The 19,570-nt window shown below is 45.9% G+C and overlaps 2 protein-coding genes across 2 annotated transcripts in view; one reads left to right on the plus strand and one right to left on the minus strand.

Annotated features, from left to right (window-relative positions):
* Positions 1–19,570, plus strand: part of EIPR1 (EARP complex and GARP complex interacting protein 1) — a 608,423-nt gene that overhangs the window by 29,831 nt on the left and 559,022 nt on the right. The window lies entirely within an intron of this gene.
* The window catches only part of DCDC2C (doublecortin domain containing 2C), an 84,329-nt gene that overhangs the window by 28,253 nt on the left and 36,506 nt on the right, over positions 1–19,570 (minus strand). The window contains exons 4-6 of the mRNA XM_077960191.1: positions 15,066–15,194; positions 2,039–2,176; positions 318–360 (exon numbers count right to left, since the gene is read on the minus strand). Coding sequence (XP_077816317.1) covers positions 318–360; positions 2,039–2,176; positions 15,066–15,194 — 310 coding nt within the window. The remainder of the gene's footprint in view (positions 1–317; positions 361–2,038; positions 2,177–15,065; positions 15,195–19,570) is intronic.

Here is a 19,570-nt window from a genome sequence, read left to right on the forward strand (position 1 = left end):
CAAGCTTGAATCAGTTACTCTCCTCCCTGTCCCATAAAAGTTCAAATATACTTTTGTCTTCACATCTGCTGGGTTGCATTATAAAATACCTGTGTGTGCCTCTCAGCTCTGGACTCTGTGTTCCAAACATAAACTTCCTCTCCTATTCACACCATTCTCAGAAGTGCACCTGATTTTTCTTTATAAGCCTGGCACTGATGCTGGCCCAGAAAGCTCTGTTTACAGCTTGGGCCCTCACCCTGCACTGTGCCCTTCTTAATGCCAGAAGACGCCAGAATCAGAAACAAGTTACTTACTTGTTTTTAAAAGTTACTTACTTTTTTCTTTCTCTGTGAGTTTTTTTCAACATTCGCATATCTTCTGCAAGACAAAAGATGTTGAACTTGAAATGTAAAGCCCGGCCCTAAGTTGTCTCTATAAAATGCAGTCTGCAGCCTTGTCCTTAGGTGAGAAGTAACCACGAGGAGGAGCAAGCTGTCCACAGAGGACACGGCTCATGGCAACAATGATTTCCCAGCCTCAGGAGCAGAAAATGCCCCAGGAATCTGTTCAATTTCCTTCCTGGAGATCAGATGGCCCATCCTCCTTCTACCACAGCAAAGAGTCCGTGTCCACCGGCTGCCTTTGCAAGTGCACACATCCCATTTCTAATTCCTCTTTAGTGAGGCTTTCTCCAATAGCTGCTACTCAAATTTGGAAATGCTTGTACCCCAGGATTCTCTGCAAATTCAGAGCACCTCCTTGGTCTATTCTGTGTAAGTCACACGAACTTCAGTCTCTGAGCGACTGCATGTGGCCTCCTGTTGACCCTTAAGCTCAACAACTTTGGCGAAGGGGAAAGATATTTAAGCCAGTCAGACTCAGTCAGGGATTCCCAATGAACAGACAGTGGCAAAAAGCAAAACACTTTAAGAGACGGGAAACACGTGGGGGGCAGGTAGAAAGAATGACTCAGCTCCAGAGCCCCATGGTGTTCCTCCTCACTGTGCTATCAGGACTGTTAGCACGAATTAAGTCAATAAAATCAAGAAACATCCACGTGTGCCAGGCATGCAGGTGGGACTCTAATCTAACCATCTGCCTGGATATCAAACTGCTGTGGGGTCATCCTTGGTAGACAGGACAAAAGGAGCCTTTCTCTGCCTTGAGGTACAAACCCTAGCAGCACGTGAACCAGAACGGAAGGAGGCCATCCCGGATGCTGCACCCTCAGTGGAGGTTCAAGCTCTCCAAATGCAGAAGGCGCTCATGCCACAAAACCTAAAGGGTAGAGGAAGGCTGGCCACCTGCATGGTGTTCAAACCATCTGTCCTGCTCCACAATTAGATGAAAAATGGCAGCTTTTTTTCTTTGCTCAAGATAATGATCACTGAAAACTTGATGAAGAGCTAGCTCCAGGAAGATTCCTAGTAAGCCCTCAAGTCGTGTCCTACACAAAATGCATTTCAAACACACCCATCAGGGCTAAACAATTAAGGATGAAGAATCCCACAGATGGGCTTCGGAACTACCCGTCTCAGTACCCTTCAGCTCCCTCCTGGTCACTGCTTTGTGTCCGTAAACACACACACAGTGAGGCACCCGCTTAGCCATGCTCAGGATTACTACAAAAATCATGGCTTTCTTCACCAAGAGAGATGGACATCCAGCACAAATTGTGTATTTTAGATATGGGAAAGCAAGCCAAATTAAGAAAACAAAGTATCATGCTGGGTGCATCATGGGCAGGCCTAACTGTGCCTAGCATTAGCTCTGAAGCTGTATCGCACATTTCAATTCTTGATCTCTAAGACTCCTGGTATCCCAGAGAAAAGCAGTGGACTCCGTGTAGATCTTGCTGTCCTTGTGAATACATCATACAAGAGCAGTTCCCCCATGCCTCATTTTTTAAAATCTAAAATTGTATCATATATAAGAATATTACATTTCACTACTGAAAAGTAACCAATAGCTGAACTGGACCTATTTGGGAGAGATACTTGGGAAAAGGCTAATTTTTTCCCAAAACTCAACAAAGAAAGGTACAAAGCATGCTCACTGTTGGACCTCACTGGGCACCCTTGGAGACTTCCAGTAAGGAAAATATTTGAAGGTCTCCAGTCCCGCAGCAACATAAAAGTGATTGTCTTGCAAATCCTTTGAGTCGCCCAAAAGATGCCCATTCATTGTAAATAATCTGTAAAAACAGAAAGAAGAAATGGGATAGAGACTTGAGGACCAGTAGCAAGTATTTGTGCCTACACTACGACTAGTGCACAGACTGCTGGACAAACAGTGCTCATCATAAGCAAGTGGTATCCAAACGGGCCAATTAAACCCGACGGGAGCTGCTCTTCCAGGATTAGACTTGCTTTCCACTTTTAGATTTTTTAATTAAAGTATATTTTTAATTATATACAAGTGCTCAGAGGCTCTTGAGAACATGTTACACTCTTGGTTAGTGTTCAATTAATTTTAACTAATAACAGCTAAAATTAATACAAATTGGCCCATATTGTTAGAACAATACTTGGAAAACAAACCAGGATTTATTAGCAAATAATATGCATTTGTATAAGCACCAAAAGACTAATATTAGTTTCCTTTTTACTCAGTAATCCTTTTCGGCAGGTACTCCTTCACTAGTTTATTTAGAAATGATTCCATTAATTCAATGCTGAGCCTCCATATGCATAAGACGATGAGGTAGGCAATGCATTGATAAAAATAAGCATAAGAAAGTCTCTACCTCCCCAAAGTCATATGAAACCATAAAACAGAAGCACACAAAAGCCCACAAAGCTAAATATGACAAGAGAAGTGCAAACGGTTGGGGTCCAAGAGGAGAAAGGCTGAGCCCAGTTGCAGGCTTCACAGAGCTGGAGGAATTTGCAATGGGGTCGGGAGGGTGAGTGGGATTTCATCACTACAGACGGGATGAAGCCATCTCGGCAGGAGGGTGCTGTGCACAAAGTCAGACGCCAGGGTGGGAAGGGGAGCTGACAGTCACTGAGGGTGAGGTGCAGGCACAGCCGTGAATGCGCAGGACAGGGGCGGTTTCCAAAGGGCCTTGAATTCCGGGGAGGAGCATTTATCATTAATTGCATCGGAACGAAGATTTCCAAGGAAGAGGGGATAAGGGCTATGTTTTAGCACTAGTGAGCGGGCAGCTGTGGCCAGGACGTGACTGAGGAAGAATTGCCCCTGTGGGAGGAGGCTCAGAGCTTCTGCAAGAGCCTGAGATGAAGGAATGAATCAGGGCAGGAAATGCAGGGGCAGAACAAGAGAAGAAATGCAGGGGGCATGGAAAGGAGGAATCTACAGAACCTATCCCTCCGCAGAGCTGGGCGTCAGAGCTGCCCAGAAGGCTAGCTTCAGAGTGCCGGGCCCCACCGCAGAGCTCCCAGCTCAGGAGGCCTGGATAAGGCCTGTGTGTGGCATTTCTAACAAGCTCCTGGCTGACACACTGCTGATGCTCCTGGACCCCATCCCGAGAGCCGCTGCCTGAGACTGACCCTAGAAGCATCAAGACGGGAACCTGGGAGAGGCATGGCGGAGCTGCACCTGGGGGCCCGCCTGGAACGGAGGCTTCCATGATAAACCCAATGCTTGGAATTCTGTTCTCCTCCCGCCGGGACCTGGGGACAGTCAGTCCCCTCTGGTGACTTGGACAGCCAGTGCCAGAATCCCCAGGAGTAAATCAGGAACATGCAGAAGCCTCACCAGGGAAGTGGGGGACTGACGGTGGTCCTAAGGAGAGGGCGTCCCCAAAGCGACTGCTCCCGGGGGCCAAACAGCAAGGCTCTGAAGGGTGGGAACAGACGAACCAAGAATTCACACACAAATATGCAAAATAACATCAAAGCGATGGCAGATATTCCCAGCATGAAACAAGAATATGAAACCATAACACAGAAGCAAGTAGAAATACTGATGTGAAACTCAAGTCGTGGAAAGAAAGATCACAATAGGGGTGAATCGTAGAATGGACATGGAGGAGGTGCAAGCTGCTGTTTGGAGGTAAAACTGAGGAATGCCCTTAGAGGAAAGGAGGGAGGAAGAAAGAAACAGGATCCGCAAAAGAAGAGCTAAGAAATGAGGGTGAGCAGACGTGCCAACACCAGCGACAAGAATTCCAAAAGGAAGTTACAGTAAGAGTGGAAGGAGAAAATATGTATAGAAATCATGAAAACTAATTTCCCGGAATTGAGGAAAGAGGACAAGCCACAGGTAAAAGAGTCCACGGATGTCAAAGAACAGAAAGTACAGGAAAACTCGCCGGCAGACACCTGGGTGTGACACCCAAGGTCACAGACGGCATCCTCAAGGCGCTGGGGAGGAAGACCTGGCCGCACCGCCTGGCAGGACAGGACTGACTGAGGCCTTCTGGCAGCAACACAGACAGGAAAGATGCTGACATTTTCAGAATCTAGAAGGAAAGAACAGTAAAGCCAGCCAGACCCTCAGGTAAACACAAGGGACGAGATAAAAATGTCCTCAGGCTTACAAGGCCTCAGGAGATTTGCCACACAGAGACCCACGCCAAGAACATTTTTAGAAGACGTGGTTAAACAAGAGGGACAGCGAATCCAGGAGTTGCTATGAGAATGGTGTGAAGTAAAGGTGACCAAATATAAGGACCAATTTGCTTTGTCTTTTTTAAAAAAGCTAAGATCAAATAAAACATATTCATCATAACCCAAACTTCAAATTCTCGATCATAGCCATGAGATAGGGGATGCTGAGGGGAGCCAAGGGACATAAAATTGTGCTTATGTTCTTGGCTGGGGACAGCGAACACGCAGAAATCAATCAGCTCAGAATCTCCAAGGCTTGGTGACTGGCAGATGAGGGAGAAGATGTGTGCAGTGTCCAGCATGGGTCCAGGGATTCTGGGTGCCCAGGAGAATGATGGAGCCGGGAACAGGCAGAGGAAGGCAAGGAGTGGGGCTGATGGCTTGCGGTGGAGGCGGGTAGAGGGGAAAATGAGCTGTCAGCAACTGGGTAACGGTAAAAAATGCACCTGAAAAAACTCAACTGGAATGTCTCCGCATAAACCAAAGGCATTTCAGGTTTTCCTTCCAGCAGCAGGGGCCTTGCAGGAATGAAGCTGGTTGTTTTTACGTTCATTTGTTTGCTTCTAGGAAGTTGTGTTCTTTTCATTCAGGGATGGAACCACAGACACCAAAGAAGAGGACTCTGGGTGGCTCAATGCAAGACTCGGGAGGTGCCCGCTGAGTGAGACAGAGCCATGGCCACCAAACTGTGGTTTAAACCCTACAGGGCCAACAGGACACCTGGCCGCCCACACACTGGAGGAACAAACGGTTCAGCCATGCTCCCCTCGGACTCTTCCCTAAACTCATCTCGGCCTCATTTTCTTCTAAGAGAGGTACAAAGTCTACTCACAGGGTGAAGGGTAAGTAGAAATTCCTCAGTGGGATAAGACAGGAAGGAAGTTCCAGATAGAAAATGACACATCCATCCATGTGAAAATGTGAGCCTGTATGTGATGTTCAGATTACACCTACACAGACATACAAATGTGAGCTGGGAACACACACAGAGAACAGCGGCTTTTACTGAAGTGTGAGTCTCACAGAAATGAATAGCAAGAATGTGGATATCAAATGAGATCATGCACATAAATCAAAGTGTTTTGTATCATAAAATGCTAAGCACTAGGTATTTCGATTATTACTTGTATCAGAAAATCTGAGGACTAAATGAAACAGCCATTTGCAAAATTGTTTTGTAAACTGGAAAACATTACAAAAATGTCTATTAAATTATTTTTAATGAACCTTAAAGATTGGGGATATAGTAGGAAATGTAAATATCTCTAAATCCTTTACCAATAAACAGCCAATTTGGCTGTTTTCCCAAAATAAAGGTACAGTCTATCTCACAGGAATTTTAAAATATTTATGTTTAACGAGCTTCAAGACCATGTAGTGATTAAAAGACAGACCTGACTTTCAGCTAAGGCTTCAAAATCTCTGGAAGCAGGGTCTCACTGGGCACCCGGAACCCTGGACTCCGAGTCCATGAGTCTCAGCTGTTAGTTCAGCTAGTTTCCTCACTATTAAGGGACTAAAAAATATATATATATTTATCAGACAGGTTCCCAAACTTTAAGGGGCTTAAAATATAGTGGAGAAGAGATGACAAGTCCACAAATAACCACAGTCCAAGGTTGATGGGCTATTTATCAGGAAGCTGAACCCAGGACTCAGTCTTCAGGTCTCTCCTCCAACACTAACTCCATCCCACCCAGCACCTCAACCGCCAGTACCATCCACAACACTCAGACCGTGTGTCGTTTCTCCAGCCTGACCTCTTCCCTGACTTCACACTCACATATCCAGCCTGGCACATCCCCACTCTGACGTCCAATATACCTCGCCAACTGGACACATCCAAAAATTCATTCTGAACTCCCCCAAAACCTGTTCCTCCTCCCACTTCCCCTTCTCAGGAATGGTACCGACAGTCACCCAGCTGCTCTGATCAGAAGGCTGGGAGTCTTCCTCCTTTCTCCCTCCTCTCCCCTCCCGTGTTGCCTCCCCCATCACACACTCCCCACCCCCACCTCTAGCTCACTCTTCCTGCATGAGGTTGATCAGCAAGCCCCATCACCTACAGTAACGCAGCCAGAGCCTGCCTGCCTTGGCCCCGGCCACTGTGGTCTCCCCGGGATCACCTGCAGGAGCCTCTAAACGGGATCACCTGCAGGAGCCTCTAAACAAGTCTTCCATCCCACCCCGTAGTCAGGTGACGACACTCCTTGCTCAGAACCCGCCAATGGATTCCCACCACACTCACTGCCCAAGCCTCTCAGCGAGGTCTACAAGCCAGTCTTCACTCCCAGACTCAGCAGCTCCCGCCCTCCCTCACCAGGCACTGCCCTGCCACCGGTGGCTTCCCACCGCGGAGCCTGTGCGCCTGAGGGTCCCTCTGATCGGGACGATCTCCATCCAGATCACGATGCGTTTTACTTCTCTGTGCCATTCAGATGTGTTCTCAAATGTCACCTCCTCAGAGAAGCCTGCCCTGACCAGCCCAGTCACTCACCCCAAGCCCGGCCCTGCTTCATTCCTCTGTGCCACCCTTCACGGGGCATTCATCAGGGATCTGCTCCTGAGCGTGCATCTGTCATCTCTCCACTAGACAACGTCTGCCCTGCGAGGACCATACTCACCCCATCCCCATAGGGCTTAGATGGAAACCCCTCAAGCGCTCAATAAATATTTGTTGAATCGATCAACAAATAAAGAAAGGTTCAGTATGTGGTGCAGCCAAAGACTTCACTTCTACTTTGAGATGGGCGAGGTCAGGCCACACCCAGCGTGTCCAGTGTGTGCCCTGCACCTTGCACCTACGCTGGGATGGGGCTACTGCCTGGGCCAGGAAGATGCACAGGACACGCTGTGCTGAGCCAGAAGTGACATCCACTGGGGCAAGCAGCTGCCACTAACAGTGGTGGCCAGGCTGCTCCATGACAATGGTCCGCTTCGCCTCCCTCAGACCTCTCACTGCCTCTGGGGTGGGGGCCTCTCTCTTTCCTAATCAGGCTAGTCAAGACCAGCAAACTCAAGTTCATGGGTCACCATGGTCTCTCCAGAATGACTGTCACCTAAATCACGGATGCTGATGTTCAAAACACCTGCTAGTGGATAAGGGACAGCTGTGCCCATGACACAGGGCAGCATGACTGACGCTGAGCCCTGCACAGAAACCGAGGCGGGAAGCCCCTGTCTCAGAGGGGCCAGGGGCCAGCTCACAGGTGTGGGCCACGGGAACACACGTGCGTGTGCTGTGTACATGTATGTCCCGCCCTGGCATTAATCATTAGCTCTTAAAACATCGTAAAACTCTGCATGTAGCCACCAGGGCCATCTGTAAGTGCTGCAGCCCTGGGTATCCACATCTGTCTCCCAGCATTTTCCAAAAAGTTTCACTACGGCCAGGCCCTGCTTCCCTCAGGGCCCTCACGCCTCCTCGCTCCTACGGCAGGCCATTGTCCACACAGTCCCCCCACCCCAGAACACCTCTGTTACTTCCATTACCCATTTCTTCAGAACCCAGGACAGACCCTCCTTCAACTCCCAGCTGCGTGGGCCTTCTGCTCTGAGAACTCTCACGGAGCTCAAGGTCCTCCTCTGTCTCACTGGCCAGGCCCCAGCACTGCCTCTGACTGCAGTGCAACTGCTTCCCTTAGGGGATCCATCTCCCAGCAAGGCTGTGCGATCCTGAGTGTCAAGGAGCATGTTCTTGCAGATGTTTTATCACCTCCCAGCTCCTAGAATAGTGTGCGGTGCAGAGTATACACTCAACGAACAGTGGGAAACTGAAAACGGACAGTGGAGATCATTCCACTTCAGTCTCAGAGAAATTCACAAGAATAGCTCATCACCTTTTCCTTCCAGCAGGTGGCATGGAAAGAATTTTCAGAACTGTTGACCTCAGGCAACTTGCCCTCTTTCACCCTCCATGGCCCCCACTCCATGCTAAACATCATTCCTTTCTTAGAGTGGGTCGTGCTGGTCCCCATCCACTCCCACTTTCCCTGGCCAGGGCCTGGCCTAGGTGAGGCACAAGAGGCCCACAGGGTGCTGATGTGAGAAGGTACCCTCCTGCCCCAACTCCTCCAGGTCCTCCAGTTCTTACAGCACGCATCTCTTCTGGGAGGTCTCTCAGTCTGGGCTCCCCCAGCGGTGTGCTTCCTCTCACGAACATGCTGCCCTCGCCGTGACTGCTCACGTGACATGTTTCCTCTCTGCTGGGCTGCACTGGGGCTGAGGACCGAGCCTGTTCTGCTCACGGCTGCATCCCTGGTGTTCAGCCAACAGCCTCTACAAGCACCTTTTCCCAACCGAGATCAGCAATCGTCTCACATAGAGACTTACAAAATTTCACTTAAGTATTTCTCTGGGCTGTTTGGATGCATTATGCCAAAAGTTCAAACTATCCAATAAATCAAGGAATTTTAATACACTACAAATAATTAGCCTGGGCAACATGGCAAGACCTCATCACTACCAAAAAAAAAAAAAAATTAGTCATGAATGGTGGCTTATACCTGTAGTCCCAACTACTCAGGAGGCTAAGGTGGGAGGATCCTCTTAGCCCAGGAGGTCAAGACTGCAGTGAGCTGTGACTGCGCCACTGCACTGAGCCCGGGCAACAGAGTCTCCTAAAAAAAGAACAGGCTTAGTTTCTAACCCACACAAGGAAAAGGTGTGACGGAAATCTCAGCTGAATCATATTGGCATTATCTAAAGGATGATAAATACAGAGAAATATAAATAATTTCTCAAATGCATGAGAAACAGTAGCTGTAGTTCCCATTCAAAAGTAACACGCACATTGATTTTTTTAACTCTGTTAATGTGCATATTGCTTCACTCCTTCAAGCTTAACATTTGTACTTTCTAAGCATTTCCTTTATTTCTAAGCTCTGCACTTTTTCTAAACCCAACCATAAAAAACTAATTTAAGTCCAGGAAAAAAAAATGAGCTTATTGATCTAATGTCTTTTTTACTCTTTAAATATTCTATTCCCTTCCTTACTTCTACCATACAAGAATTTTCTCTGCTACTTTCACTACTATCATTTTGCATGTGATACTTAAGATTTATTCCAAGGCTGGGTGCAGTGGCTCATGCCGGTAATCCCAGCACTTTGGGAGGCCGAGGCGGGCAGATTACCTGAGGTCAGGAGTTCAAGAGCAGCCTGGCCAACATGGCGAAAACTCCTCTCTACTAAAAGTACAAACATTAGCCAGGCATGGTAGCAGGCGCCTGTAATCCCAGGTACTCCGGAGGCTGAAAGAGGAGAATTACTTGAACCTGGGAGGTTGAGGTTGCAGTGAGCCAAGATTGTGCCATTGCACTCCAGCCTGGGCAACAAAGCAAGTCTAAAAAAAAATAAGTAAATAATAAAAAATAGATTTCTTCCGCTATCGTTTCTGGCTTCTCCTAGAATTATACACAAGTCTATCTACTGCACAGAGCCTTATTTCTTTGAGAATAATATACTAATATTTATAGCTGCATTCTGGGAGTATGGAGGTATTCCCGGTACAGATTTGTGCACAAGCATCTAACTTCCACCTGCTCGTCGCCACTGCCATGAGGTTACTCATCGCTCCACTGCTCTAAACGGCTTAACAGTTTACATCCTACTCAAAAGTGGACATCAGTTTTCATTGATGGTATCACAACTGTTGACTGCAAATCACTCTTGAATGTTTTTAATCTACCCCCATGGGAGAGTTAAATGACAAAAGCATAAGGCAGGATTAACTGTTTCTGCTCCTCCTCCACAGCAGCTACCATCAGGGGACCATCGCTGCCCACGGCAGGCTCTTCCTAACTCTTCTTGCTGCACGGCGTTTTCCCACTTCTCAGCCTGGAAGATCTTCATCTCCCCTGCGCCTTCTCAGCCCCTCCCAGGGCAGTCCCTCACACCTCATTATCGCCCAGAAGCGTCCCCAGGTGGATGTCTCAACCTTGCCTCTGCAGCCTCTTGACCTCCCGGCCTCCCACTCTCCCACTTCACCTTTCTCTAATCTGCACCAACAGCCAGACCCTGGGCCTGACACCACCCAACTGGCTCTGGCTTCACGTCCACGCCAGCAATGGCTTCGCCTGCTGCGACATGAGCCCCCATCCCTGCCTGTCCCTCCCTGCCCTCACCTCGTGGACCAACCGCCCATCTGCCTTCTCCTCTCTCGTCCCCAGCTTCTGAGTGCCCCAGAGTACATGTAACTGCAGGCTGGTTCCGCTACAGATCTTCAGCGTGCAGTCCAGCAGGGCCCTCAACCCTGCTCGGCAACCCTCCCACTCCGTGTCCCTCCCGCTGCCCCATTCTCCTTCTGTCCATTCGCAAGACACAGCCTTCTCCCTTTTTAGAGTCCATTAGGCATTAATTTGCCACCTTCCTTCCCTCCTACCTTAAAGCTTTCCGTACTTGCACCATCCTCACCTCCACCCCTGCCTTGCAGGAAGGGTGGCTCCCCCACCTCGCACGGCTTATGCATCCACCCATCCTCCAGGTCACACCCTCTTCCACCTGCTCAGGGTCTGGCTCCTATGCCCCTCCTTCCTCCACCTTCTCCCTCGGGAGAGAGGTGTGCTCAGGCCCCTCGTGTTCAGCGGTGACCATGTCATTGCTCTGAGCCCCTCAAGCCACAATCCCGCATCACCCTTCTCTCCCTGTTTCACAGACATGTACCCCCTACACTCCCATCTCTGCTTTCTCACCCACCACTCCAGCCTGCCCACAGGACCTGGCTTCCATCTCACAGTGTCGGTGGCCACCTGCTAAGTGCAGGCAGAGAGCGCATTCTAGATCCCGTCTCCCTGGCCTCAGCTGTGGTGTTCGCTGGAAGCTAATCCAGCCCAGGCATCCAGGTTGTGCCTTCCCGGGCCGCTGCCTCCACTCTGGAGTCTGCAGCTCTTCTGCATGCCCCTCTGTGGCTTCCCTTTATCTCCCACTCCAAACTACCCCCAAGAACTCCACCCCCAGCTAGTTGGCAGATCCAGGACTGGGAACAGGCAGAGGGCCAGGAGTCCATAGCCACAGAACACGAGGCAAAAAGAATTCAAGAAACCGCATCCGGGGCAAAGGCAGGATCAAGTGCCACGTGGTCAGATGAGGCACCAATGGGCAGGGCCACATAGAGGTGGAAACCCATTCCAGCATCAGGACCACAAGGGCACGAACTTGAGGCCAGAGAGATGCCAAGGAAAACAGAGCTGCCCTTATAGGATACCCAAAACCTTGCTTGCGGACAGAACAGGGGCATAAAAAGAACCCATGAGAGGAGGATTCTTGTCTTTGTTTTACATGGTTTGACGTTTCTGCCTTCTTGTGAAAACTCTGACCACAACAGCCCCACATTCTCACAAAGTGACAAGCAGTTGATGGAAGACCCCACAGGCACCTGAGCTGCCCACCTTCTCCAGGCCAGCTCCCGGGTGTCTCATCCACACACAGCTCCACCGACTACTGAGTTCACACATCCCCACTTGAAAACTCCAGCTTCCATCTCCGTCTGCAGCCCGGGCCTGTGGGTCCCACAGGCATGTCTTAGTTGATTCTTTAACTTGTTATCAACAACCAAACCTGCTCCTCTGCAGGACTCCCCACCTCAGAAAAGAACTCTCGTTGGTGCGGTTGCTCCAGTACAATATTGGAGGAATAATAACTCTTCCAATCCATGAACACGGTATCTTTCCATCTACTGTATCTTTTTCAAGTTCTTTCATCAATGTTTTATAGTTTTCAGTGTAGAGAGCTCTCACTTGCTTGGTTAAATTTATTCCTAAGTATTTTACTCTTTTTGGTGCTTTGGTAAATGGGATTTTTCTCTTAATTTCTTTTCCAGATAGCTTGTTGAGATTATGTGGAAACACAAGTGATTTCTGTATGTTGGTTTTGTAACCTGCAACTTTACTGAATTCTTCTATCCTAACAGTTTTTTGGTACAGTCTCAGGTTTTCTATATATAAAATCATATCATCTGCAAACAGATTATTTGACTTCTTCCTTTCCAATGTGGATGCCTTTTGTTTCTTTTTCTCATCTGGTTCCTCTTGTTAGGACTTCCAGCCTTATGCTGAATGTAAGTGGTACAAGTGGGGCACCTTTATCCTGTTTCTTAGAAGAAAAGCTTTCAGCATTTTACCGTTGAGTATGATGTTAACTGTGGGCTTGTCGTATTTGGCTTTTATTATGTTGAGATATATTCTTTGTATACTAATTGGCTGAGAGCTTTGATCGTGAAAGGTTGAATTTTGTCCAGTGCCTTTTCTGTATCTATTGAGATGATCATGTGATCTCTTTCATTCTGTTAATAAAAGTGAGGTGTAAAGTTAGATTGTTTGAGATCTTTCTTTTTCCTTAATATAGGCATTTTTCGTTTTTTTTTTTTTTTTTTTTTTTTGAGAGAGTTTTGCTCTTGTTGCCCAGACTGGATTGCAATGGCGCAATCTCAGCTCACTGCAACCTCCACCTCCCAGATTCAAGTGATTCTCCTGCCTTAGCCTCCCAAGTAGCTGGGATTACAGATGCCCACCACCATGCCTGGCAATTTTTTGTATTTTTAGAAGAGACAGGGTTTCACCATGTTGGCCAGGCTGGTCTTGAACTCCTGACCTCAGGTGATCCACCCGCCTCAGCCTCTCAAAGTGCTGGGATTACAGGTGTGAGCTACCGCGCCTGACCAATATAGGCATTTTCTTTATAAAATTCACTCTTAGAACTGGTTTTGCTGAATCCCGTAAGTTCTAGTATTTATTTTCATTTTTGTTGCTCTCAAGATATTTTTTTATTTCCCTTTTGATTTCTTCCTTGACCCAATGGTTGTTTAGGAATGCATTGTTAAATTTCCACGTATTTGTGAATTTTCCAATTTTCCTCCTGTTACTGATTTCTAGTTTTGTATCATTATGGTCAGAAAAAATACTCGATATGATTTCAATCTTACATTTGCTAAGACTTGATTTGTGGCCTAATATGATTTATCCTGGAGAATGCTGTGTACACGTGAGAAGAATGTGTATTCTGCCGCTGGTGGACAGAATGTTCTGCAGTCTGTTAAGTCCATTGGGTTTATACTGTTATTCAAGCCCACAGTTTCCTTATTGACTTTCTGTCTGGATGATGTATTCATTGTTGAAAGTGGGGTACTGAAGTCGCCTCCTATTATTGTATTGCTGTCTACTTCTCCCTTCAGTTCTGGTAATACTTGCATATTATATATTTAGGTGCTCCAGTGATGGTTGCATATCTATTTATAACTGTTGTATATTCTTGATGGACCGACCCTTTTAACATAATGTGGTGACCTTCTTTATCTCTTGCTGCAGTTTTTCACATGATGTCAATTTTGTCTGAGGTAAGTCCAGCTGCCCCTGTTCTCTTTTGGTTTCCACTTGCATGGGACAGTTTTCTCATCTCTTCACTTTCAGCCTGTGCATGTGGTTAAAGCTGAAGGCCGACCCAGATTATCCTCACAGTCACCTGGCTCACAGCCCATCTCTCACCTCCCACCTTCAATCCATCATCACGATGGATGACCACCACTGTGAGCTTTCGTTCACACAAATGGGACCCACTGGCTGCAAGACAGCAAGCCCCTTGCCTGATCTGTAAGGTATTCATGGGACCTAAGTTCTGGCCTCGGGGCTGGCCGCTTCCCTCACAACAGTGCTGAATTCCTATGACGACACTGTGGTGTTTCCTCAACACACTCTGCTTGTTTGTGCCTCATCAACGGTCACAACCATAATCACAAACCCATTTCATGCCTACTATGCACTGAGTGTTATGCTAAGCACTTTACACATATTAGGACCCTTGGAAGTAGGTATTATTATTTCCAGTTTTCCAGATGACAAAACAAGCATCGAGGAGTTAGGAATGTGCCCGAGGTAACAGAGACACCCACAGCGGAGAGATTTGCTCCATGTCGAACCCCCAAGCCCATGCTAGAAGCCATTACACACACTACCTCCCTCCCACGTGCTCTTCTGTCCCATGAAATTCATTTCCCCCATCTCTGCCAAGACTCAATCCAAACACCAGCTCCCACAGGCCTGGCTCCTCCAGACCAACTGGGAGGCCTCATTTTATATATATATATATATATATATATATATATATATATATATATATATACACACACACACACACACATATATATACACACACATATACAGACACACACACACACATATATATATATACACACACACCAACTGCAGTATTCTAGCAACTTGAAAGGTTGGCCCACTCAGTAGGGGTTTCAGGGAGCAAGACTCCTTTTTGCAATGCTGTATTCTCCACCCCTAGCACACAGTAGATGCTCAATGGTTTGCTGAATGTAAATGAATGAGGCTGGTTAAAAGTAAGTATAAAACCAAGATTGAAAAAATACTATCTGCTTGAAGAATGAAAATTAAGAGTTTATGGTGAATCATTTTAGACCTTGCTGGTCCAGGCAGAAAACTCTCATAGAAAAGAATAAACACAAGCTGCCGCCCCCTGGCTGTTCTATAGGCGAGAGTCTCCTTACTTCCGAACGCCTCCTAGAGGGAAGACTTTTTCTCCGATCGTGGCCAGCACGATGTCCCAGTCGGACAGACTAAATTTGGGTATAATGATTTTTGCAGGTGGAATAAATAATCTTCCATTTGTAAAAACACTGTAAGGATAAAAAGAAAAGCATCCATTAATACGTTAAGTTTCAGGGGAAAACACTGAAAATTCAATATATATATAATTAAAGAACTGTAAAAACAATGGGATGCACTAAGCAGCCTCCAATACTACATATCATGCCCTATTGAGGACTTTATCAAGCTGTACAGAATGTCACAGAGCCTGGTGACAGGGGTGTGTGTGTGTGTGTGTGTGTGTGTGTGTGTGTGTGTATATATGGTTTTGTTGTAGATGAAAACCACAACAGTGGGCTACAGAAAGTGAAGGTGCCTTAAGGTTAACAGTGGTTGTGAAACCGGGAAAGTTCCCTTGTCCCCCTCGCAGAGCATGCGATGGGGGTGTGGCTCGCTTTTTCAGTGCCCCACTGCTCAAACTTCTAGGGGGCGCATACAGACCGGCAGGCTGTGGGGCTCCAACTCCACAGTTGTGACATTCTGGGCAGCTTGATAAAAATGTGGGCATTTTATAAAATCTAAAATGCCCAGATGAATAGAACATAACTCCACTTTTTATAAAACATGTCTCCCACTACTATAATGGGTAAAATGAAAGAAAATTGTGTCCATTTGGAAAACAGGCAGACAATTTTGCCTTAAATAATGTAGCTGCTTTCCCTTTCTCGGGAGCCAAGATCATCTCCCAAAGAAAATAACATGTATTCCTTTGAAAAGTTAATAGGAACCGCTTATTTCACTCCTGAGTTTTAAGGCAACTTCAGTATAATCTTAGGGGTGTTAGTTTATTGTTTCTATGTATTGAGGGAGAGGAAGTGCTTAGAAGATTTTCAAAACCCAACACAAAGTTAGTAGTGTTCATGAGACTATGCCGTAATCAAAGACACATGCAACAGTTTCAATCTCTTGTAATTCCCATTAAAATAATGTAAAATACAAGATGTATTGTTTAAGTCTAAAAAGAATAAATGATATCCTTGATATCCTTTAACAATAAGTAAGCTCAACTTTGCAATTCTGGTTAATTTTTTTACATTATAATTTACTGTTACTGCCATTTTTTCTTTTTCCTTAAATGCAAATTACTTAGAATTTGAGAAACATCTCTCTTTAGAGTAAATATAAATCTTAATTGAATATGTTTGTCACAATAAAGAGAATCTATTTTCTCTGCTAAGGTTTTGTGGCAAAAGAGGCTTCCAATCAACCCAGAGTCCAACTTATTCCATATTTAAGATGCTACCCACAAGAAGTCATAAAAAGAAATGTTCTATGCAAGTTATATCAGAGTTTATCCATGTGCTATTACAATTACAATAAAGATTTGCTACAATGTTTTCAACTATTGGTTTTCCTAACTGGTTTAGGCTGCGAGTTTTTCTAAATATAGATTACTAAGAGGAATAAAATAATAAATGTTTAAACAAGGTCTTGCTATATTTTGTCTCGATTTTTAAGAAATTTAATTTAGAGTCTTATCCTGAGTATTGAGAAACAGGCACACCAACCCACTGCTGATGCAGCTGAAAATCAGCACAGCCTTCCTGCAGAACACTTGGGCAAAACAGATCAATGTAATATAACGGATCAATAACCACTGACCCACTCATCCCGCACCATGAAATCCACCCCACAGGAGAGTGGACAAAGATTTAGAGGTGAAGGTCTTTCTCACAGAATTATGTATGAAGTCAAAAATATAAAATGTCTAAGTATGGAAGACTGGTTAAATAAATTATGCCACAGCCACACCATAAAGTATACAGCCATTAAAATTTGTTTATGCAGAATTTATATCTACAGGGGAAAAAGGGTCAAATATAATTAATGTCATAGACAAAAACCACAACAGTGGGCTACAGAAAGAGCACTAGGAGTGAAGGTACCTTAGGGTTAATAGTGGTTGTGAAACAGGAAAGTTCCCTTGTCCCCCTCGCAGTGCGTGCGATGGGATGTGGCTCGCTTCTACAGTGCCCCACTGCTCCAACCTCTAGAGGGGCATACAGACGGGCAGGCTGTGGGGCTCCGACGCCATGGCAGTGTCTAGGGGTAAACGTTTCCAGCTCCTGAAGCCCCGGGGGGGTGTGTTACAGGCTGCTCTTTGAGTTTAGCCGTAGGTGGCTTGTGTTAATCAGCTCAATTAGACCCCTGCCTTGTCGCAAAGACAAAGGGCTTTGTATCCTGGGTTCCGGCCTTGGCGTACCAGAAGAATTGGACCATATGTGCCCTTGGAGAATGAGTGCAAGGTTTCAATGAGTGCAAGTAGCTCTCAGCAGATGGGGGAGCCAAAAGGGAGATGGTTTTTCCCTGGAATCAGGCCTCTCAGCACCCCAAGGCTCCTCCAACTGCCCCAGCCAAACTCCGTGCTGGTCTGCCTTTGGTGGCCTGCCGGTGTGCGGGTGCCTGTTGGTGCGTCCCTCTTGATGCACCACTTGTGTGTTCCTCCGCCGATGTGCTCCTCTCGACGTCCAGCCATTGCTGTCTCTGCCTTGCTAGGGTCTCGAGTTTTTATAGGCACAGGATGGGGGCATGGCAGGCCAGGGTGGTCTTGGGAAATGCAACATTTGGGCAGGGAAACAAAAATGCCTGTCCTCACGCAGGTCCCCTGGGTAGAGCCCTAGTGAGGGACCACGCCCTACTCTCCCCAGCACTTCCCTTCCCCCTTCTGTATCGTTTAAAGGGGCCACACTCTTCCCTTCCCAGCACTTCTGTATCAGTTGTCTCTGAGGGATGGGATAACTGCAGATTTTTATTTTATTCTTTATGCTTTTCTAGATTTCCATTTTATTCTTTATGCTTTTCTAGATTTCCGCATTTTTATAATAAGCCTGTAAATAGAAAAACCTGTAAAATTTTTTGAATTTTTAAGATAAAGAGAAGAAACAATAATCTCTGATTTATAAACTGGGAAATGGCAAGTTCAGAGGGAGAAATGGACTTCACACATCTCTAAAAGTTTGCTGGTTGAGCTGAAGAATGAACCTAGACCAATATCACCATGCTGGGTTTGGGGCCCGTGTTGTTCAGGCAGAGATGATCCATCTTCCAGGTAGCTGAATGAACAACTCCATCTAAAACACCCAGAAAACAGTTTCCCTGAAAGTCTGTGGTAGGTTGTAGATGAGCACATATCAAATCCCATCACTGGCAAATAAACACTGGTACATGTGAATTTTTGAATACCTGGTACTCATTTTTGAAAGCACAATTTATATATGCTGATAAAAAAAAAAATCCAAGATAAATTGGGTGGTTACAAAAAAATGAAGGTACACAACAGTGCATGCAGTACACATATACCTATAAACGCCTGACCATGCACGGCGCATCCTAGGAAGAGACCAGAAACTGTGACGCTGGTTCCCTCTGGGAGAATCACTAGAGAACTAGTGATATAAACCAAGAGACTTTTTTTTTTTTTTCCAGATAGACCAGTGGAAAAAATTTATTGCCCTTGGAGTGGGATGCTGAATACATCTCATCATATAGTTCATCTCAATTTAATTTCATTATCTCTCCTCTCTTCACACTTTGAATTTTCCTCAATTCTCTGCCAACAAAAACTTGCAATCTAATAGAGAAGTTGCACAAACAATTATCTGTAATATAAATCAAACCCTTTGACAAGGGAGTAAAAACAAACATTAATTCTCTTTTTACTTTACTTCAATCTCATTGCTCAAAATGAATATTCAAAAATCAGGCATTTATCCAATCTGCCATTAATGTGAAACACATTGATGTGAACTGTCGATGGTGCACCGAATTATTTATTTCTTAACAAATAGCATCAGTTCAAATGTAGATTTTACTACTTATCGACTTATTTTTCTAACAAATTAGCAGTATTGGCAGGCTGAAATTAATTTTTTTTTAATTTTTTATTTTGGGAGACTTACTTTAAATGTGTATCTCTTAAAACTATATATTCACCATGGGCACGAGTCACTCTATTAAATAAGATGGTTTAAATAGAAACTCTGAAGAGAAGTTCAAAAGCCATAAAATTACTTTGTCAATGCACCTGTTCCTGCGTTGCTAATTAATTTTTAATAGTAAATGAGGGGGGAAATAAAACATTTTAAACATTTTAAATAGAAAATATTTCAGATTGTTTAAACTGGGAAGTAGCATATGGGTCCAGGAATGGGTTTTGGTCTGGTGGGTTGGCAATGACAGCTGCCGTTTGCTCAGCACTGGCCGTGCACACTTTATAGAGTCGTCTCTGACCTTTCCAGCAAATCAGTAGAGCAAGTCCTGCTCCCCCGTGACACAGATGAAGAAGCTGGGCCTCAGAGAGGTTAAGGGGCTTCCCCGGGCCCCATGGAGGCCACATGGAGAACCAACGACCCAGCCCAGCTCCACCCGACCCTAATGCCCGCTGTGTTCCTTCCCCTGCATCCAC

This window comes from Macaca mulatta, chromosome 13 (assembly GCF_049350105.2).
Source record: "Macaca mulatta isolate MMU2019108-1 chromosome 13, T2T-MMU8v2.0, whole genome shotgun sequence".
Lineage (NCBI taxonomy): Eukaryota > Metazoa > Chordata > Mammalia > Primates > Cercopithecidae > Macaca > Macaca mulatta.